The 22,231-nt window shown below is 42.6% G+C and overlaps 1 protein-coding gene across 1 annotated transcript; it reads left to right on the top strand.

Annotated features, from left to right (window-relative positions):
• The first annotated feature begins 1,171 nt into the window (after window positions 1-1,171).
• On the top strand, window positions 1,172-20,643 carry SAG (S-antigen visual arrestin). The gene is made up of 17 exons (XM_054834834.1): window positions 1,172-2,298; window positions 2,410-2,665; window positions 4,664-4,818; window positions 5,373-5,433; window positions 5,519-5,563; window positions 5,845-6,038; window positions 6,993-7,052; window positions 8,173-8,240; window positions 8,436-8,571; window positions 8,893-8,977; window positions 10,244-10,316; window positions 11,231-11,368; window positions 11,683-11,760; window positions 12,641-12,664; window positions 13,087-13,151; window positions 18,889-18,898; window positions 19,559-20,643. The coding sequence occupies exons 3-17, from the start codon at window positions 4,720-4,722 to the stop codon at window positions 19,650-19,652; spliced, it is 1,230 nt and encodes a 409-aa protein (XP_054690809.1). The 5' UTR covers window positions 1,172-2,298; window positions 2,410-2,665; window positions 4,664-4,719; the 3' UTR covers window positions 19,653-20,643.
• The last annotated feature ends 1,588 nt before the right edge of the window (window positions 20,644-22,231 follow it).

A 22,231-nucleotide genomic window follows, 5' to 3' on the forward strand; every position in this document is an offset into this window, starting at 1 on the left:
TGTGCTGTGTTTTCCTGAAGAATTGTGGATTTGTGTTCAGCTGCATTGTGGGATTTAGTGTAGAGGGGGAAAGAGGATAATGCTCTTAGCTTGAAGCTGGACGTCCTGCAGATACAACCTGGTCTTGCCCTGTTTTAGGAGTACTGTCTTGAGACTGAAGGAAGTCTTACCATGTTGAACAAGTGCCTCTTTTCTTGGAAGGCTGATGTATTCTTGGATGTTTTGGATAAATTACTGAATTGAGGAAATTAGTATCTGTATTTCAGACACTGGTGAAAACTGAAGGCTTTTTCTGCTGTGATACTTTGACTGCTACCTTGTTAAGTTTTTAAGCCAGTAATGAGTTGCATGTTTCTTTAAAAACATGAAAACCCTTGTTGAACCCTTACTCTGGTTCCTACTTCAGAGTAATGAAGCAAAGCCTTCAGCTCTTTAATCTACAAGTTTCATACATAACTAAGAGCCATCACTGACCACCCTCCTGTTTTCATAAGGAAGGAATCCTTCTGTCCAGCTCTTGGAAGTGAGAACTGTAGCAGAAATGAAAAGATTCACATTGGCATTCTGAAGCATTTCTAAAGGCAAGATATTTTTTCTTCTGTCTGTTGCTATGGCAGAAGGTCCTTCTTGAAAAGGCCCCTACCAAGAGTGCAAGTGACCTTGGTTACTGCAGAAAAGCAGATTGCTGAATGACAAGTCAGCATGATGAAAGATTATTGGGAGATTAACGTAATAAAAACTCTGCAGGCTCTGCTGAGGAGGATCAGAATGGGTTTAGGATGTTTATAATTTAGGCTGCTATACTTGTGTTTTTCTACAACATGGACACATCTTACACAAAGGGCTTTGTTTTGCCTGTTGATGCTGTTACAAAGTAGGTTAATAATACTCAAGGATAACGGTTAGTTAGCTAACACCTTAAGCATTTTAGATTAAAATTCCTTAGGACTAAGTTATGTAGGAAATTCTAGTGACCAGTTTTACCTTTTTTTTTCTATAGTTTGTGTACTTTTATTGCCCCCTTTTCTGCTTCAGCCTGCAGAGGAAAGAAGAGAAAATGAAGGTGATGGCTGTTGCAGTGTTTCTCTGCTAAAGGCGGAGCTGCCCTTCAGGTGGTTTGGAGGGGGTGGGTGGGCATCTTTCTCTGGACATAAGGGCACGTTAGGAAGCATGTTATGGAGAAGCTGCTTCCGAGCTCCTCTGAAGATGTTTGCAATGGTGCATGTACCTACACCTCCTGGGCCCTCAGAGGAGTAGCAGGTACAACAAGAAAGCTCATTAGTCTCCTGAAGGACTAATAATTTTGCAGTGGCAGTAGTACGAACTCTTAACAAAACCATCTTTCTCTGTTTTGCACTGTGTGACAATGGAATGCGTTGATTTTGTGGGTTAATTTCTGGGGTCTCTTCCCTACTTCCTACCACCAGGATCTGGCTTTCCTTCAGGAACACAGGCATGTGAGTTTCTGTGGTTTAGGGCTGGCTGGTTTGTGTTTGCCAGTGTTGATTAAACAGAGTAGTGATTAAGCTCTCTAAATAATCCACCTCCAGTTAATAAAATGTTGCTGGAATTTGGAAAACACTGAAAGAGCTGAGGAACACTGGTTCTGTGTTCATTTTTTTGGGAATAATTTGTGTACCCAGGCCACTATATTCAGGCAAGTGTTGGTGATTGTTTGCAAAAAGCAAGCTGATTTGTGACTGCAAGATTGCCTGAGATGGAGGGTGCTGTTCAGACTGGCGAGTGGAGAGGATATCATGTGATCTTTCTAATAAAGCTAACAGATGTAGCCCAGAGGAAAGCTACAGCTGTTTATGCAGCTTGCAAGCCAAAAATTATGCAGATTTTTGTGCGTAATATCAAGACCGAATTCACGGTGGGGGGAGCAGCTATTCTTGGGATATTCATGAACAGAAAAGCTAAATTGATTGAAATATCTGTTAATGTGTCTTAAATCTTGGATGTTGTGCCCCACTCTATAAGTAAATTAAGGAGGGGAGGTGTACTAGTGAGCAACATGTTGTTTTGCATCAGCATGCCAATGGGATGTTGGTGGAGCAATAACAGATAAACTGCTTGGTGATTATGAGAATAATACATTGTTCTCAATGTTTGGTAGTCTTTCATAATGGCATCTATTTATAGAGACTTGGTTTGGTGTATTACAAACTCCCTCTTTCATAAATGGCTCTTGTCTGTTCAGCTTCTTATCAGGCTAGATGGCTTGCAGCCGTAGGAAGGAGAAGATGGAGAAAGAGCTTAATAATAAAGCTGCTTTCAGTAACCATCCTGTTCTATGTAAGTCTGTAGTCCTTACAAAGTGCGCAAGTATGACATTGTACACCTTTTCATTGACGATCTGAGCTTCCTTAGGTAATGCTTTATATTGCTGACTTAACCACTTTCCAGTTGAATCTTACCCCAGGTACAATATTTGCTCTTGGAGGGGGATTAATTCTTGAAATCCTGGATGGACGCAACTAGATACGTGCTTCCAAATCCCCTACAAATTGTCTTCCTTGTTTGCTAAGAGGTTAGTGATTTCCTCTGGTAGACACGAAGAAGCGTAGGACACGGCTGTGTGGAAAATTCATCTGTCTTCAGTGGTGTAGGAGTTCGCGTCTTTGTCCTGTGGCAGCTCCTGTGGTGTTTGGAACACAGCAAGGTATTTAATGTTATTTGCTGGTTTATTTGGGTCTACAGCATGAGTAGGGTGTGTGTTCAGCAACAAATAATATTCTGGACTTGGAAAACTTACCTGTGGTTCATAAAAACAGAAATGCTTAAACATGTGTAAGGTCTATCTCTAATCTCTACCTTACATTTTTTCCAGCTTTCTAAGAAGGGAAATATTTACTTTTTCTACTGTCTGTTGCGTGCAAATAGGCCCTAGAAACTGCTTCTACCCTTGAAACAGTTTTAAAATGGGAAAGCAAGCAGAAAAATAGAATGGATGAGAACTGCAAGGACAGTCATACACTGTCACACCAGTGGTCTAATGCAGTATGCTCATTCACACAGGTCCAATAGGGAGAAGTGTAAGAATAGGGCACCTGCAGCACCATCCTTTCCTGATGCTGCTCCTCAGCTTCAGGCTTTTACAGGGTGAAGGTTGCACCTGGATGATCCTGTCTGACATCTGCCAAAAGCCTTTTCCCTGTGAACACGTCTAATCCTTTGAATCGATTCATATCGGTGACTTCCAGAGCCTTCTGCAGCAACGTGCTGTACTGCTGAATCTTGCGTTACATTGGGAAATGCTTCACTTTATTTTTAATTTGCTGTCTGATCGTTTAACTGGATGCTGCTTTTTTGTGACTTATGACAAAGTGAAAAACTAATCTCTCTTCGCTTTGTACCACTCAGGTTTTGTGGACATCTCTTTCTCTAGATATCTCTTGTGTCCTTTTGGTCCCTTTTTTTAATTTTTATTTTTTTCTGTCCTCTTGAAGAATCTTATTCCATCTGTTTTTTCCTTGGGTACAAGCTGTTTCCTACCCCTGGTTATACTTGTTACCTTTCTGGGCTGGTGACTGGATTGTTATATTCTTAAGGTCCATTCTGTTTTGAGTTCAATGATACCCTGTAAGTAATGGGTTGCATTTGGTTCTGATTTAGGAAAATATGGTAGGACAGATGGGTTCTCATTTTGGGTTTGATCTGACTCCTTAGCAATACATACCACCTTTCTAGGTCTTAGACTGAGCATGCTGTATCCAAGATGCAGATATGTAAGGGGTTCTGAAATGGCATAAATGGCATTGTCTTATGTTCTTGATTTATTTCCTAATAACTTCTCTGCTTATGTCAAGACATTCTTCTTGAGTGATAACAAGTAGAACTGTGCATGTCAGACTACAGTTGTATTTTTTTCGAGTGCAATGCTTTTCACTTACTGTGGTGAAATATATGGTATTTCATCACCTATCCAGCCTGCGTCGTGAAGCAGTCCTCCAACTTCACGTAGACAGGGTTTTTTTTTTTGGGAATCCAGAATAGCTGTGTGTCTGTGGGCAGGCTATTCACTCCTTATCTAGGTTTCTTTCCATTCATTCAAGGATATTCTTTATAGCAAATTTCCCAGGACAGATGATGCTGTGCTGTTTTATACTTGCAATGGTAAAAACCCCCAAAAAGTCCTGAAAGTAACCAAGCCCCGTCATGTATTGGTATTCTTTATTTCTTATACCTTATCTCATTAATAATGAGATTACCTTCCTTCTTATCTCATGACAATTTAAAGCATCTGATGACAAATCTTCAGACACCTTTTTAAAATTGAGGTACTTTGTGTTGATCAGATTACCTTTATCTGTACTCTTGGCAGATTTCTTCACAAAATTACTCTCTACAAACCTTTCTGCAAAGGCCAAGCTATCCCTTCCCCTCCAGATTTTTCTATTAGTCTACTAATTTTTTTTTATATGAATTAAAAGGAGGTTTTGGTCTTTTGTAATAGTTCTGAAGAGCTGTTTTTAAATAAACATGGGGGGAGGTTTAATGAAAAACTGCTAAAATGAAAAGAAACCCACATTCTGTGCTGTGCCTGGGTATCTGCTGAAATGGTCTTTTGTAAACTATACATGGGAGTAGAGTGCTTTACCCACCAGGTATAATTCCACTTTTATTTCCACCTTTTTTTTTCCCCCTGATATTTTTCCAGGACCTTTTGGAGCTGAAAAGCTTCATTCACCCACAGTCACATACCCATCTTTGGCCATGAGCTGCCCTGAGTCGCAAAAGACAGGGATGAGTGGGAAGAATGCTGGTTCTCCTCATAAACAAGTTATCTTCAAAAAAAGCACCCGTGACAAAGCTGTAAGTACCATAATGGGTTTATATGGGGGTGAGTTTTACTTGCAGTCAGTCTGGAGACTTATTAGAAAGCTCTTTCCTATCCCCTTCATTTCCTGCTGAAGAAAGACCACGAGCTGTATTTAGCGCTAAGTTTGAGGAGATAACGTAAACAGTTTATAGGACAAGTTTCTCATATAGTACAAGAGGAAGGCAACTAGCCTCTCACTCCTCCTGGATTGTACTCCTGCTGGTAAATGTTTAAAACAAACCTGACTCATTGTCTTTCCAACCTGGTGGCACCAAAAATCTTTCTAGTTCTTTGTCCCATGCAGAAGTATTTCTCTTGTACTTTTGGGGGCTGATGTACATCAGGTCTTCAATTCTGATGTTCTGAAGCATGTGAATAATCCTGTTGAGTCTGGTGGGGATTGCATGTTTGCTGAAAAAAAAAAAAAAATCCAATTAAATTGGAAATGTTCTGTTCTCTAAAAGATTTATAGCTTTCTGCTGTTCTCCCCCTCAGCACACAACCATCAACACTTTGTAGTTCAGCCATTGTCATCTTCTCCCTACAGCTGACCATCTACCTGGGAAAACGGGATTTCATTGACAACATAGGGAATGTGGAACCTGTAGGTAAGCCCACAAGGATATGTGCTGCCCTTCCTGTTCTGTCACCCCTGATTATCTTCTGTTCATCTTATTTATTTTTTCCTTTCAGATGGTGTTGTATTGGTGGATCCTGCAATTATCAAGGGAAAAAAAGGTTTGAGGTTTTATGCAACGTTTCAGAGATTGTTAGTCCTCTTTTGAAGTGAGATGCTAAGACAGAACCTTTTTATTGTTTTAAGGGTAAAACTGTAGCTCTCTTGCCCAATGAATGGGCTTCTTAATGTAACGTATGCTCTTACATGTGGTATGAATACTGAGTTATACAACAGTGTCGAAATGGGTTTCTCTGGCCCTCTAGTGCAAGAGGATTTACATCCCACCCAGGCTGCGCTGTTAGCCTGCTGCATGCTTTACCTGTCATGTGCTTTTCTCCAGTGTATGTGTCCCTGACCTGTGCTTTCCGGTATGGCCAGGAAGACATTGATGTGATTGGCCTCACCTTCCGACGGGACCTGTTCTTCTCTAGGGTCCAGGTGTACCCACCTGCTGACAAGCCAGAGTCTCTCTCCCACTTGCAGGAATCTTTGCTAAAGAAGCTGGGGAAAAATGCTTATCCCTTTTTCTTTACAGTAAGTATCTCATAAGAGACTCTGACTCTCTTCTCCGTGTCTGTTATTACCAGGTTACTGAGACCTGATGATGGCCTGAAAACAGGGGTTAATAGTGAATTTGTGTTATGCAAAGTTCTAATTTTGAGTGACAGGCAATGTACCTTTTTTCTTGCTATCCTAAATGGTAAAGTGCAAGAAGATCCTAACTGCATGTGAAAAATGCTTTCCTTGAAAAGGCAAGGAAACGTGCAATGGCTTTATGCTAGCAACAGCCCCATATAACCTTGTCTTCCCCATTCCTGAGGGGCTGGAATGCTTTACACCATTGCCCCAGTGCTCACAGAGGAAATGCCAAGTCCTTTCCCTTTAAAAATTGTATGGATCAAACAAATGGATGAAAAGCTCTTTACCAGATGTTGTCAACAAATAACAGGTTATTGTCAAATTCTGCTTCTGACAGGATATGCTTCCAGTCCTGTCAGTGACATGCCTTAGCATTCCCTAGGAGGATCCAGGTTTGAAACCCACATGCTCTGATGCAGCAACAGAGAAGCCTCTGAATGAGTTGGTACCTGCTGTAATGTTATTAACCACTCAAATACAATCTAGTCATCTTCAAACTGCTCGAGTCTGTAATGGGGTGTTAGCACTCGGTCTCCATGAGCTACTCTGCAGCCTTCCCAGTTGATGTCTAGAGTAGCAGACCCTGCCCAGACCAGGACTTGTTTTACACTCTCATTTTTTGGGAATTTTTTAATCTCTCCTTGGCTAGTACAGTATTTTTTGAGAGAAGGATTTGTTTACGCAAGGCAAGATAAGGTCCAGAACTTCAAAGAGTGCATTACAGTGTGTGACCTGTTGTCTTCAGGATTGCTTTGTATCTTTTTTGAGCAATGTGTCAATTGGAGTATTGCAGAGTTGGAAATCTTTGTAATATTGCTTTGGGGTATTTTTCTTTTCTTCCTCCTACAGTTTCCAGATTACCTGCCGTGTTCAGTCTGTCTGCAGCCTGCACCTCGAGATGTTGATAAGGTGAGACCAATGGGACACTTGTGCTTATCATGGTTGAGGAAAGTCATACGGAAACAGTCATGTGAATTTATTTGGCTAGCTTGAGAGTAAAATAAGGTGATGCTGGGGTTTACCATGCTATGTCACAAATGTCAGGAACCTGATTTAAGAGCTACATGTGTGTGTCACAGACTTGGAATTTAAGTCATCAGAATAAGAAAAGGAGTCTAGTCAAATAGCAGCAAGACTACTAAATCTGCAGTGCTTATAGCTTCCTTAACAGTACCACATGATTTGTGGGTTGGCTGCACATAAAATGATTGTAGCTGTCAGGTTACGTGAGAGAAAAGGAGACTGAGTGCCTAAAATCTCATAGATGACTATAAATAGCACGTGTTAAGACCTACTTCTGAATTAAAACAAATGCAGAGAAGGGCTGGTTTGCACATGTGTGTAAACAAAACAAAAACCCTGGAGTAAAAGTCACCAGAAATGACGTGTTCTGCAAGGTTTCTGACACGATTTAAAGTATTCTTTTTATACTTCACTGGCTGCTCCTCTGAACAGCTGAGCTAGAGTTAACAACTGGGCAAAGTGGGATGCAAGTTTTAGAATCCAGTGCCATAAGGATAAGCTGTGTTTTCTGCCAAGTAATGGTATTCTGGCAAAAAATTCCCATATTGCTCTGTAGAGAGTTCTAAATAAAGGTCAGCTTGGTCTGAGCAGCCCTTAGACATTGGGAAGTAAGAAGGCTGACCCTAAGTCAGGTATTGGCATTACAAAGCCATTCAGAAATTCAGTTCAGAAACCCAAGGCAGACTGGAGAGCTTTGCAGGCTGATCAGTCTTATAACCTGCAGCATGCTGTGACCTCTGCAGCACTGCTCTCACAGAAAGCCTTTTAGGAATAAGGATGTCGTCTGTCAAAAGCTGGGAACTAAGCCTCATTTATCAGAAGCAGCATGGAACAGGTGGATGCTGCCACACCAGTTGGCAGGGATCTCTGTAATGGTAGGAGGCCAAAAGAATTTGCAGCTGGCAGGAATCTGGCAATTTCTGGTGTATAGAAAGATATTTAAACATCTGCAGATGTTCTTGGCTTCTGACACTGCTTTCACAGCTGTCTTCTCTCTTTCTGGCAGAGCTGTGGGGTGGACTTTGAGGTGAAAGCTTTCTCAACAGAGAACGTGGAAGAGAGAATTCATAAGAGGTAACAGAATGTGTATGGCGCTCTTCAGTTTTGCTGCTCTTAAGGGGGGTGGGTGGTTCAGTAATGCACCTTGGCTGATTGTTCAGATGTGCCCCACTTGTCATTGGGCTTCTTGTGTGTAAGCACGTTTGAATGCAGAACTCCTGCCTCTGCCAACCACGAAGTGCCAACACGTTGTCCTCTGCTTCTTCCCAGGAACTCTGCACGTCTGCTGATCCGTAAGGTGCAATATGCTCCAGAAAAGCCAGGACCCCAACCTTGTGCGGAGACCACCTGGCAGTTCTTCATGTCCAACAAACCATTACACTTGAAAGCTTGCCTCAGTAAAGAGGTGAGGAGTGTGCCCCGGGGCTGCGGACATCATAGTATTGGTGTGCCAATGTGCGTTTTGCTGCCCAAAGCAGCTACTTCATGTGTTACTCGGACGGTCTCAGCTGAGACTGACTTGGCCTGGCACTCAAGGGCTCTAACGTAATTTCTGTCAGTAGCTAATGTTAGGGGACACTGAGACCCCATTACAAGACACATTTGAGGCTAAATAAGTCACTTATCTGGCCTCTGTGAGGAGATTTAATCTGGGGGAACTAGAGGGATTTAGGGCTTGGGAGAAGCCTCCTGGCTGGATTTCTGAGCCATTTCAAATTCTTTCTAGGTGTACTACCATGGTGAGCCTATTCCAGTCACTATCACCATCAACAACAGCACAGAGAAAACAGTGAAGAAGATCAAAGTCCAGGGTATGTTTTTACTGTTACTTGGGATTCTTTGAGGGCTAGAAGACTGAATGGTGGGAGGGCTGAAAATGAGCCAGAATTTAGTGTTTGCAACAGCTTAAGTAGGCAGCGTGGGACAAGTCAGGAATTTGTCCCTCCACCCTATTGCAGTTTCTTTGCTGTTGATCAAGTGAAACACTGCAGCCTTTTTCCTGACTCACTGGTGCCTGAAATTAAGCCATTCAAGTAACCATGAATGTCCTTTCTAGTAAACAGAAAGAGTCTGGCACCTGCAGTGGGCAAGGCAGATGCTACGGGGAAAAATCCACCTCTTTTGGGAGGCTGGTGGGAAGGGTTCCACTGTCAGCGTGATGCTCCTGCTAACTGTGGATGTGCCTAGGTTGTGTACAATTTTGCCTGGGGTTTCAGAAACATCTGGCAATGTGAGAAACAGACCCTCTGCCAGCGATGGTGTAATTCCTCCTGAGGAAGCTGAAGGCAGGGGCTGAGTTTCAGAGGAGTTTCACTACTGTGCCTGTGTTTTTATTTGTGGCACTGCATGTTTTCTTCCCTCAAGCCCTATTGCGCTTGGACCTGCGGAAGACAGTCTGAGGGGTAAAGGGTGCGGAAGATAAGGGAAGGCAAGGAGGGAACAAAGTTGCTGAAGTTTTTACAAAACTGTATTAGAGAACGCCAGTTCAGTGCTGGTCTTGGATGCACTGTCTGGTGATTCCCAAATATTTTTAGGCTGACATGCCTCTTTCAGGCTTAAAAAGACTTTGATCCCCAGATTCTTTCCTCATCAGTGTTTCAATCAGGATTACCCTACAGTGTTTTTGGTGTTTGATTGGAGAATACAACCCATTTATTATCACAGGCTCTTCACTGCAGTTTGGTATCCAGTCTGCTTGATGATGGTGTCTCCTGAATGCAAATGCACAGGAGATACCAGTGACCAGAGATAAAAGTGGACATGTTTAGAGAGGAGGAGGGAGATCTTTATAATGGAGAGAGCAGAGTCCCAGGGGAAACCATGGGTTGCTGACTTTTTGTCATCTCCAAATCAAGGCTGGATGCCTTTCAGGGAAGATGGTCTTTGGCCCCTTTTGTGCTGTTCGTCTCTATCCAGGTCAGGCTGTTCCGCCTGGTGGTCCCTTCAGGCTCTAAATGGATGGGTTTCCCTGCTGTACTCATCATGTCTTCCATTCCCAAGACTCGGGAGGGGGAGCAGCTATGTTGTTTCTGATGTGTATGCACAACTGATTGCCTGCTTTCCCCTTTCTCACTCAGTGGAGCAGGTTGCCAATGTGGTTTTGTACTCCAGTGACTACTATACCAAAGTGGTAGCTGCTGAGGAAGCGCAGTGAGTGAATGCTCTGCTTATCCCTTCCTGCTCCTTTTAATTACCTTCCTCCTCAGTAATGGGACATACTTCTGGCTGTAGTCTAGCAGTTGCCTGCAGTCTAGCAGTTGCCTGCTGTTACAGTGTGCTCTCCTCTCACCTCATGCATGTGTCCCACACCACCTGTACTCTCTGGATGCAGCTGGTCTCCTTTTCTCATAGCCAGCAGGTACCCTGCACCTTTTCTCAGAGAACAGGGGGAGGTTGCAGAAGAGAGGTTTTGTTTGAAGAGTAATTACCTACTAGAAAAACTTAACAGGGGCTGTGGAAGGCTCTATTGCTTGAAATCTTTAGAAATGCAACATTTTTCTGAAAGGTGCTGCTGTTCGAGTGGAAGTCATGGGTGCTGTAGGTCAGACTTTTTCGCACTATTTCATTTGGTTCCTTCTGGCCTTGGAAAGCCCGTGAAAACCTCGAGCTATTGACAGTGTGGAGAACCACTTGCTCTTTTGCATTGCATTGGTAGTGCAGCATTGAACTTTGCTTTGTGAGGAGGGTTGGACGCACCCAGACGTTTTATATTGTTCTGGGTTTTTGCTCTGTAGCTTAGGGACATGTTTTCCATTGAGTACTGGTTTTCTATACTAGGATTTATTTTGTCCTGCAGCATAGTTTGACCTACTTTAGAAGTCTGCCTTAATGCGAAATTAATCATTTTGTGCAAGTGCTTGTTCCTGTCTGCTGATTATAAAGGGATTTTTTCTGACTAGTTTAGATGTAGACATCTGCATTGTAGACAACTAAATTTGGACAGATCCTTTTTCCACTCCTTTTGGATCACTTTGTAATCTTGTTTTGAAATGCTCTTGGTTGGATGTGTAATGCAAATCAGAGAGTGTATCACTTTGCTTCTCTCACCTGCTGCTTATTTTCAGGGAAAAGGTGCAGCCAAACAGCAGCCTGACCAAGACACTGACACTTTTGCCATTGCTAGCAAACAACCGAGAGACACGGGAAATAGCTCTGGATGGAAAGCTAAAGGATGAGGATACCAACTTGGCTTCTAGTACCATGTGAGTAGAGTTTTAAATGGCCCTACCTAGTGAAGTGTTATAAAGAAGAGGGGAGGATGGAGGAGACACTCCTATCAGGAGTTTGTACCTGTAAATGTGTGTCCAGATGGGTAGATCTAAGTTGCGTGATTTAACCTATCATATTCATTCGGGGTAAATAGTGATCACACATCTGGAGAGGTATTAGTTGTCCCTGAGGCTTGTCTGCCCTATCACTTTCAGGAGAATAGGATGTTCACCTAGTTCTTGCTCCAGCAATATATTGCATCTTTGTTGCTGTGCTGCCTAATGGTGCTGTCTGTTTTCTCTGGTAGTATTAAGGATGGAATAGACAAGACAGTGATGGGGATTCTGGTTTCCTACAAGGTCAAAGTGAAGCTCACTGTTCCAGGGTAAGAATAACAGACTTTTTGCTACATCTGGATAGAGATGAGAGAGGGGAATGTGTGTACTTCACTGATGGGTGGAGAGGGGGCAGGACAGTCCACTGTAAGAGAAAGGGCACACGTTGTAGGGTATTGGGCTCCCTCTAAAGAATGAACTGCCTGGAAATCAGTCTTAGCCTATCCAAGAACTCGTCCTGAGCCAGAGGGGTGGGTTTACCTTCCTTAGATACCATAGGATTTTATGGCTGAAGTATGAACCTCTGGTTTGCATGCCAATTTTTTTGTTTCAAAGCCTTAACTTATTTTATGAGAACTCTAGTGAAACTTTATGCAAGCCTTTGTTGACGTTCTTGTTCTCCCAGAGCAGAAGGTAGAGACATCTGCCTGAGAGTCATAAATACTGTAGCTCAGGTTCTGTACTGAGCCAGCTTTCTGGGAGAAGCTGATGTTATCAATTTGAGCTAGTTCCCAGCGTACAGTGCAAAGGAGGACGAGGATAACTCTGGTGATAGTCACTGTTTACATGTGTATTTCATTCATCTATCCTTCTTTCTAGTATAAAAATGAGTCAATGATTTGCCTAAAGCGTGATAAAATGACTGCTGCCTTCTGTGGTCCTCCAATTGCTCTTGTCCTTTGGCTCTTGGAAAAGGAGTCATGCCCAACAAGGAGTCCAAAAACTTAAACTCTTTCTCCATGGGAAGGACATGAAAAATGAAACTTACCATTTTTAAAAACAAGTTTATTGCCACAAGTTGTGGCAAGTACAGAAGAGTGTATGAGGAAGGTCGTTTTAATAGTCCACCAATAAAACAGCATTTGGTAGAGCACCAGAATGGAAAGGCACTAAATATGCTTGTGTTTTTCTCCTTGTTTTGCTCTGTAGCATGCTGGGAGACCTCACTTCCAGGTAAATGTCATCTTCCTTTTCAGACCATGCAGTTGTAGTTGTTAATTGGTCTTTTTATCCTCTTTCCTATTCCCTTTCCTGCCTCCCTAAAAAAAACCCCAAAACTATACCCTAATCTAATTGAAATAAGTAAGGTCTGTGCATTCAGCTGCAAAAATGAAGCAATTACAAAAATATCTCTGACTTTATGTACATGCAAGTACATTCAGCGCATAATAAACTAAGTTTATTAAAGTGGCTATGCCTGGGATATTTGTGGAGAAATTGGAGTTTAACTCTTTCAGGGAAAAATTATGATTACTAAAAGATGAAAGAACGGGTGAAGCTGGAGTTCAGGGCTTGGGCTTGCCTGAGGTGGGAAGGGAACTGAACCAGGCCTGAATGGAGCTGTGCATCTGATGCATTCTCTCTTCTCCCCAAAGTGAAGTGGGCACAGAGCTGCCGTTCCGTCTCATGCACCCCAAACCCGAGGAGAACAACCCAGCAGGTCAGTCATGCCTGGTTTTTGCCTTTCTTTGTTAACAGACTGACTTGAAATCTTACCATTGCAAGGCTTATAAGCTATTTGTTCTACAGGAAGCATTTAGAGTCAACAAGACTCCAGTATGAGGACTGCTCTGTTTGTGTGTATATGTATATCTCAACTTTAAGGCACAAAATAACAGGGAGAAGGAATGCTAAGATGGGAGAAGGTGGAAATGGGTCATGTTCCCTTTTTGTCTTTCATCTATGGAATCACAACTCAAAGCGCAGGGGCTTGAGGAAGCATTGCACAGTTAAATCTCATGACTACTGTGCAAAGTGTCCTGAATGAAGTGGTCAGCAATTCCCAGCCAGATTCCAACATAGCAAACAAGAATCTATCACAGAAAACACCTGAGACACATGAACATTGTAAAAAGCAAAATACTTTTAAGCAAAGTTAAGAGGGGATGAAACTTTTCATGATTTTAGAGTCCCCATTATCTTGATGTGGCATTGGCCATGCTGTCTGTGGTGTGGCCTTTCTGTTCAGTGGGTATCTGAGAGGAATGTCTCTTCAGAGTGAGGTCAGCAAATGGAAGTGTGAGAACTTTAAAGCAGTGTAAGGAACCAGCCTTCCCCAGGCATGTCGAGGCTTGGAATCAGATGCCAAAACTGCAGGCTGTCTTGAGCATCTGTGTTCTCCTCCCACTTCCTCTGGGCCTGGCTGGCCCTGTTCTCTAGTGGTGAACATACAGAAACAGCAAGGTGCTCGCACTAAATCAGGAGCTCCCGTACAGCATCTGAAGCAGCTATGGGACACAAAACATAGATGCCATGTTCTATACTGGAAGCATTAGAGAGGGGTGACTTTAGTCCTTATTGTGTGAAATTGTTGGAGGAATCACCTGTGAGCGATGAGAAGAGACTGGTGATCCTCTCCACGCTCAGTTGCTCTGGTTGGGAATCACTGTTTGCTAATTATGGATGTGCTGCAGTGGACAAAGGTAGGTTTCTTCACTCCTTTTTGAGAATTGCACTCTCACTTGCACTGGCAAAACGCTTGTTGTGAGGCCCAGCAGGGCCTCTCAGCACAGATATAGAACATGCTCATAGGAGACGTTTTCTGTGCGTGTTATACCCCCATCAGAGTAGTGCAGTGAGTCTAGGAAGCACCTTCAGAACAAATACATGAGGCCTATTGCCCTCTTGCCCCCTTTCTGCTGTGGCTGCAAAGGAGACAGCTACATCTTCAAGGATTAGCAACAGGACACCCCACAGCAGCATGCAGCCCAAAGCTGCTTCTGGCTGACCTGTGCGGTGGGAATTGGGTCCTCAGGGTTGGTCCATAGGACTAATGATGTTGGATCATCTTGGAGAAGCTGCTGTGAAGTGCTTTTGTCTCATGGTGTGCCCATGCCATGGGTTTCACTTTCATGCTGCAGGGCAGTGAAGCTCCGCCAGCAAAACACTGACATTGCTGCACATTTGTTCATTATCTCAAATGTGTGACGCATTGTGGGAGAGCCATTTTGGCAAGGGTCTTCTGTCTCTTCTGGTAGTTTGTACATACCGGAGGCTTTCCCTCTGCATCTCCTGCAGCAGTCCCCCCTGCCCAGGAGCCTGGTGAGGGGCTGGGACTGGCACTAGTGCCCTCAGGAGCGGTGGCTGGTGAGGGCCATCTAGTGTCCGTGGGGAGGGGTGCTGGTCCAGCAGCTCAGGGCTGCAAAACCTGCAGCTTTCATCCACACGGAGAAAAGATTGAAAACGTCAAACGAAGATCATCCAAAGGCTTAGGCAATTGTAAAGAATTTTACGGTTTCAGAATGTTGTGACCTTTTTTGGTGTTAACAATGTCGCAACCCCCTTTTTATTACTTATGCTTCAGGCAGATAATTTTGGCAGAAGTATTTGTAATATGAAGAAAATTCGAAGTCAGTCAGTTCTCCCTTCTAAGATCATTTCAAAGGACAGCCGATATACTCCTTTATATACTACACTCAAAAGGATGCGGGTAGAAGACTTTACGAGGGAAATGGAGAACTGTAATATTTCTCAGATCGCTTCCCCCAACACATCCTCTTACCAAAGGCACAGCCCACGTATTGTTTGCTACATCAAAGTCTTCTAGGAGCTTGCTGTCAGAAGACAGATATGGTTCATGCATTTTGTACAGATGGAAATTGCAGGTTTCTTATAAATTGAAGAAAATACAGGTAGTTTCAGGAGCTGTCCCATGGGAAAGCCTTACAAATGGTTAACTTGAGAAATAAATGCTTTCTCTTAAAAAAAAAAAAAAAAAAGAGATACTGTAACATAACAGAAAATTCCTCTGAAGCCTGCATAGCTGACTTGATAACTGTGCTGGAATGTGGTGTCTGAGCTCATTACAGGGAATAAAACAGCCTCCCATATGAAGCTGGTAAACTAAAACTCTTTCCGGCTTTATTTGCTGGTAGTTTTCCATGCCCTGTGCCTAATCACTCTTTCCAATTGTGCATTTGTGCTTTTTAAATTTTTATTGTACCACCTTAGTTCAACTTTGAGAAACAAAATGTGTTTCATTAGTGAAATACCATCTAATTTGGAATCAAGTGAATCAAGACTTAATTGCAGAGATGGAGCTTCAACAGTGTTTAGACTCTCAAAGGCCCCAAAAGATGGAATTTTTCTTTGTTGGCTTGTTCAGCAGCCTCTGCAGTGGGTGTAGGCAGGGGTGCATGCACAGGGAATTTTGAGATCACTCCTTATCTTCTTTTTCCGTTGCCTCTTTGTTTTTACTGATGAGTCAGTAGTAACCAGTTTGCTTATTGCACCTCCCTGCTTACTTGACTGTCACTTCATCTTAAGACACATCTGGGAGAAAGGAAAGAAGTCAAAGCAACCATCTTAGAGAGTCAAAGCTAAAGTGGGATTTAAAAATGCTACAAATTATGATTTCTTCCTCGCACTGGAGTAATATCCTTTTCCCTGCTCTAGCCAAGGTGACTTATGGCAAAAGTAAATAAAACGTGTAGTATCAGTATATTTAATCACGCAGGGCTGATTTGAGTATAGAAAACCTCAGAAAGATAAGCTTCCCAAGAACATGGTTTAATTTTTTTATGCCCAAGCTGAGGCAAGCGTGATCAATTGCAGTGTGCTTTATTTTACAGGAGATTGCTTTGCCCTTTTTATTTGGTTGTGAGTGAGCTCTGAAGCATTCATCGCTCAGTAAAAAGTGGGTCTGCCAGAGTGCATGGCTATTGCAGATTGCTTGCTCTTTCTTTCCTGTGCCTGGAGGAGACAGAAAAAGAACGGCTTGCTAGCTACCTTTCCTTTCCCATGTTTATTTAAAGCTTCCTTGTCTTGGGCTTCTTGTAGGCCGGCATTTGCATGTTTCATGTGTGCTGGTTTTGCAACTGGTTTTGGACCCATGTGGTTCACAGGTGGTTATTTTTAGGCGAAGCAGCTCCTGTCACATTGGCAGTCTGTCTTTTCCGCCTGTTGACAAAAATGGATAGATATCTGTTTCTTTTAAAGATAGATTCAAACTGGGCTGTGTCTCTTTATGCTTCCAAGACCTTTCCCAGTCAGCAGTTATCCCAGAAGCTCCTGCTGGGTTTTTCTCAAGGCTGTGGTCTCAGCGTGAGTTCTTTGGTCTGGGGTTTTCCTGCCCTTCTCCTGATGTTTTACGTTTGGTGGGCCTGTGTCTTGGACACTGGCCTTTGTTTTGGCTGTTGTTCAACAAATGGTCATTTATGTGCTCCCTTGTTAAACTTGCACAAAGGGGCCAGTTTCAAGAAACCCATAAATGCTTTGTCCCTTTTATATTAAAGCTATACCTGCCCTGTATTGGTATTGTAATTTTCAGAGATTAGTGTATTTTTAAGCACTTTAATGTCTTGAAAAACAACACAGACTACTCCCTTTTTTTCCCCCCCCATAAAGTTAAGAGAGGTTAAAAGCAAGCTTATAATGAAAATTACTATATGCCACAACTTTAATTGTATGGAATCATTTCTGTGGCCACATAATAAAAGCTTACAGAAAGCCCTCTGCAGAGAGTATGATGACATTCTGGAGCCTTGTTGATCCTTGAGCACAGCCCCCTCCCATCCCAACCCTCAAAACAATTGCTGGGATGCCAGTTTAAAAAAAGAAAAAGTCTACCCATTTTCAGGTTCCTGAGAGTTTTTCAATGTTACAATGTAAATAAGCCACAGGACAGTAAGAGAACTGGGTGGAATGGGCCTGACTCCTGCTAGGGTGCTAATGTAGCCATTTAACAAGCCAGGTGTTAGTATAGCGGCCTGAAGGTAGAGCAGTGCATCTTTTAATATAATCGTACATCTGAGGAATATGATAAGCATTCCTCTACTGCCACACTACCTATGTATTGATTCAGTAAGCATTTATCTGACAGTAAAGTATATGCCCAACTGAAACAATATCTATTTTTCTCCCCTCAACCCATTTTGTAAAATTGGCTTCAAAGAGCATTGGTGGGTATCTCATTCAGCTTCACCCGCATTGCTGATGTCACTGTTCCCATAGTAATGAATGTGCTTCAAAGAGGGGAAGAGAGCAGACTGTTTAAAGAATAAAAAGTGGAGGAAAAATTAAATGATAACAATGCTTTCTGTGTTGGAAAGTTTTAAAGTTCTAAATATTTCATTTTACATCCATTTCAATTGAGCATGTATGCCCCGAGACTTTCCAGGCTTCATCTTGGCTTCTGCGAGTTGAGGAAACCATCCTTTCTGAGTCTGGATAGATGCCATCGTGAATGTCTTTACATGATCCATCCTTTGAGGCATTTTGGCTAGAGTGGCCCCGTTTGGCACACTTTTAATGCTGACTTTTCCGGCAGTGCTAGTCACCACTCATTGCCCTTGATGTCAGTGTGCGTTGTGGGTGGGAATTCTCCAGGTAGCGAGTTACCCAGTCACTGAAGCATCCCAGATCCCTGATGACTTCTGTAGAATCATGGCCTAGGTGTGCTTTGCTCCCTGACTTAAACCCATGAGAAGTTAAGCCAGTGAAGTGGCTGTTACTTGCTAAAGATAAAGTAACCATGAGAACAAAAAACCATCCCTGCCCCCATTTCATCACTGCAGTACAGCCTGTTCTGCTTATTTTAGGCTGTGCTGAAACAGCTTCCAAGGAATCCTGCTAGCAAGCAGGATTCGTTACGGTGTGGTGAGCAAAGATGCCATTAAAGAAACACAAGTGCCAAAGGTCTCAGGATTGTATTTAGGGAAAGATGAAATCAGGAGTATTGCCTCCAGTGCCTAACCTATCTAATGAGACCACCTAGGCCTTTCTGTATTCTGACCTCTGTTTGATTTTAATACTTTCATGTTTATTGAACAAGGACATCGTCTTCTCATCAGCTGACAACTTAAATCACAGTGACAGACCAATTAAGGCTAACATCATGTCACGCAAGTACTGTCATCTGAGTAGAAGTGTATGCACAGATGTCTCTCACAGCTGTGACCGCAAGCAAGCATAAATGGGAAAATCTGTCTTTGTTTCTCAGCCCTTCTAATGTCTTGGGCAACATTGCTAGAGTGCTTTTCCATTCAGGAGATCGAGTTTTGCTTCATCAGGTGCATGTACACACATTTTGAGACTTTCTGCGATTCTCCTGTATTGCTGCAAATCCTACTGTTTGTCAATGTTTTGTTAGTTTATAATTTTTTGCTGGTTTCAGCATCCACTGTTCTAATTACTTGGCTTGTCTTTTTTCCTCTTTTACTGCATGCTGATGGTTGCAGGGAAGGATGGGTAAGTTTCTTTTTACATTTCACATTCTAGCTGCAGTTGTGCATTGAGTCTTTGAAAACTTCTCAAAATTGTCTGAAAATCTGCAGGGTTCACAGAGTATGAACGAAAATCCAAAGTAAGTTACTGTGGCTTGACAAATGACTGCTATCAGTTGAACAGCAATGACTGACCATGTGAAACTAGCTTAAGAGAACATGTTTTTCCTCACAGTTGGAGGGAGGGGTGTGTTTCTGGTCAGCTGATGCTCTGTAGCTCTAAGTATCAGGAACTCAATAGGTTTGACCACGTACCCCTATTTTAGTACAGAAGCGATAAGGATGAAAGGTTTCACATTTTATTTCTAGACAAAGACCCTTTCAGGCTGCAGACTATTCAGCTAGCTGATAAATATTTAGCTGAAATGGACATGATTTGGTACAGGTGAAAACCTCCTCAGTTTGTGTCCTGACTTGCTCAATCGACTGCTTTTCACACTAGGTAGAATACCACCAGTGAAGATGGTGCCTGTGGGAACGTGGTCTAAATCCCTTTGAAGACAAAGGAAACATTACCAGAATCTGCTCCGGGCAGATATCTTCCTCCTATATGTTGCCTTTAGTCTGCTGGTATAAAAAAATTGCTAACATCATTTTGAAAGACCTGTGTTTCTTCCATTTACAGCGAAGCAGAGCTGGTATTTGAGGAGTTTGCTCGTCAACAGCTAAAAGATATGCTTGATGACGAAGACAAGAATATGTCCTCAACTGACGAGTGACTAAAAGAACAAGCTGCCAGAGAAGCTATGTAGTCTGGCATCACTTAGAAATTTAGGTTTCTAGTAAACTGCACGTTCGCAGTGCATGCATGCTCCTTCCAGGGATCAACTCTGAGATCAATGGACATAAAATCATGAATCTCTATTGCTTATTAAAAGTTTCAGCTCTAGAAGAATGTAGCAAACTGAAAAGCTGATGCTTACTCAAGTTACCAGAGGAGGACAGGAAGGCTGCCATGCCATGACATCTGCTTTCAGGGCTACCTAATAAAAAGGTTGGTTGCTTTCACTGCTGATGAGACCTTAAATGATGGTTGGTGCAGCCTGCCTAGACTTACTTGGTGTCAAACAGTCTCTGACTTTGAAATGCCAGTGAGCCAAGTCCTAGTCTGGAAGACTGGCTTGCAGACTTTTGTGATTCGTTGAAGTTTCTCAGCAGATTGTACAAAACTGATTTTATTTCTTTTTGGTTGCTTTTGCGTTTATGCTTTATCAAACTCATCTAGTGCATATTCTCAGTGCTTGCACTGTTCCCCAGTGTGGCTTAGATCTACTTTCTGTACCATTAAATGTCTTGCAAGTCATCTTCCACAGTGGCTATAATGCTGAGGTACGATGTCAGCTTTCTAGCAATATGCTTAACAACCATGTTATTAAAGATGAGAAAAATGTGCACTGTCCATGAATTCCTTAACAAAGCTCCCTATATACAACCCCAAACAGAGAACTGCTAGTCCAGACTGATCCTATATTTAATCTAGTTTCCTGTCTGCAACAGTGCTTCAAAAGAGGGTGCAGTAAAAGTAAGGAGGAAATTATGGGGCAGCCTGCCCCGAGGAGCCTTTTCCAACATCAATCTGCCAGAGGTTGGTTTATGCTCTAAGATGGTATTCTGCAAACTTTGTTCTCTCTTGTTGATCTGGATATTCTCATTATCCATGTAAATGTCTAATCCTTTCCTGAATCTCACTTAGATTTTGGCTGCAGTGAGTTGCATCAACTAATTACATTTTGCATGTAAAATGACTGGTGTTTTTCTTATTTTTTGCTCTAAATTTGCTTTTCAATGTCCCTGGCTTACAATTCTCCTGGAAAGTCTGAAGGAAGGATCTACATTTATTAACATAAACTTGTTTCCCACCCTATGCACCGGAAAATGTAATCAAGAGCTTCCCACTTAAATATTTTGCTTAACAATGATGTGCTTTTAACAGAAGAAAATGAGGGAGACATTTTTGAGATGTCCATTTCCTCCCAGCAAAAGCCTGCTGTAAGCACGTTGCACTTCCATCCTGCTTTGGACTGCAGAGGCTGTGCAAACTGAGCTTGCCCACTTGCTGGCTTAGGTTACTATTGATAACTCTTAACAAGCCAAAGCAGCCCGCTTTGGAGAAAAGCGTGGGCTGGGCTCTGGCATTTCTGCAGAATTGTTCTATATACAGGCCTTGGGTTTTGAGCAGAGGTTTGCTTGTTTTTTTTTCTTATTGACCCCATCATGTTTACAAGCCCTACTTTTACAGATGGTCTAAAGGCTTTAACCAAACAGCTTTATATGTGGCCTCTCGTGCTTACAAATAGCTTGAGTTAAAAGTAAAGCATTTTCCTGTTTGGCTTCTGTAAACTGGTCTTGATTAAGATGTGGAAAGCAGTGAATTAAAACCACAGCTGACTTCACAGTTCCATCCCTGCTCTCACCTAATACCACCTATCAGTCAGGGTATTTGGCTCCCTTAGTCACAGCTGTCTCATCTTAAATGAAGTTGCAAGAGGCCTTATGTTTGCTCTGCTCTTCCTAAGCATTGTGTGCTTTGCTGCTAAAGAAACCCTGCAGCCATTTTCAGGTGTTTGTGGTCAGTATAATTTGTGTGTGATTTCAGCCTTGGCTTTTGGGGGAGGGTTAGGTATTTGCACCTGGATTTCTGGGAAAGCTTTTCTATTGATTGCCCTGGTATTTTTATTACTAATTTTTTGATGGCTCAAGAAGGACACATGGATAGAGTAGGGTTGAGCAAATTGCTGGTAGTGAACATGCTGGTCTTGGAGAGCTGGTATTCAGGAAATCCTTTACAGATGCTAAGAGGAGGAGGGGGGTTCAAAGTGTGGCTTCCTCCACAGAGGTGTTCAGTGTTCCTGGCTACTGGACTTGTAAGTATGGGACTAGCAAACTTAGAGGCCCGGTTCCTTTTTTCCTTTTTGTTTTGCCTTTTTTTTTTTTTTCTTCTTATGCCTCAACCTTGTGAGGTGCCTCTGTCACTGCCTGACTTTCCCCTCAAATTTATCTGCAGTGATAACTTTTGTAAGCTAACCATGTAACAAAATCACAGTGTGCTCTGCTGTGCAGTGGGGAGGAGTCAAAATAGTTATTAAATCTGTTCTTTTGCCTGGGCTTAGGAAAGCACTTTCAGACATTGACCATTCATTTAGCAGAGGGCGAGGGCTTTCTGCTGGTTCCTTCAGCTTCCCGTCCTGCAGGCCAGGGTGGACTTGTATTCCTCTGCCCTTCAATCAGCAGATGTTGACCTCTGTCAACAGAAAAGAGGTCTGTAGCTGAAACTATTTGCCTTTTATCTTTCTGTTCT

Source organism: Grus americana, chromosome 9, assembly GCF_028858705.1.
Source record: "Grus americana isolate bGruAme1 chromosome 9, bGruAme1.mat, whole genome shotgun sequence".
NCBI lineage: Eukaryota > Metazoa > Chordata > Aves > Gruiformes > Gruidae > Grus > Grus americana.

What these genes read in the sequence shown, in the direction of transcription:
- SAG (XM_054834834.1), top strand. Translation starts at nt 4,720, where the DNA reads ATGAGCTGCCCTGAGTCGCAAAAGACAGGGATGAGTGGGAAGAATGCT. An exon ending in GTGAAGCTCACTGTTCCAGG is followed by an intron (nt 11,761 to 12,640) that starts GTAAGAATAACA and finishes TTTGCTCTGTAG; the next exon opens with CATGCTGGGAGACCTCACTT. An exon ending in CTGGGAGACCTCACTTCCAG is followed by an intron (nt 12,665 to 13,086) that starts GTAAATGTCATC and finishes TTCTCCCCAAAG; the next exon opens with TGAAGTGGGCACAGAGCTGC.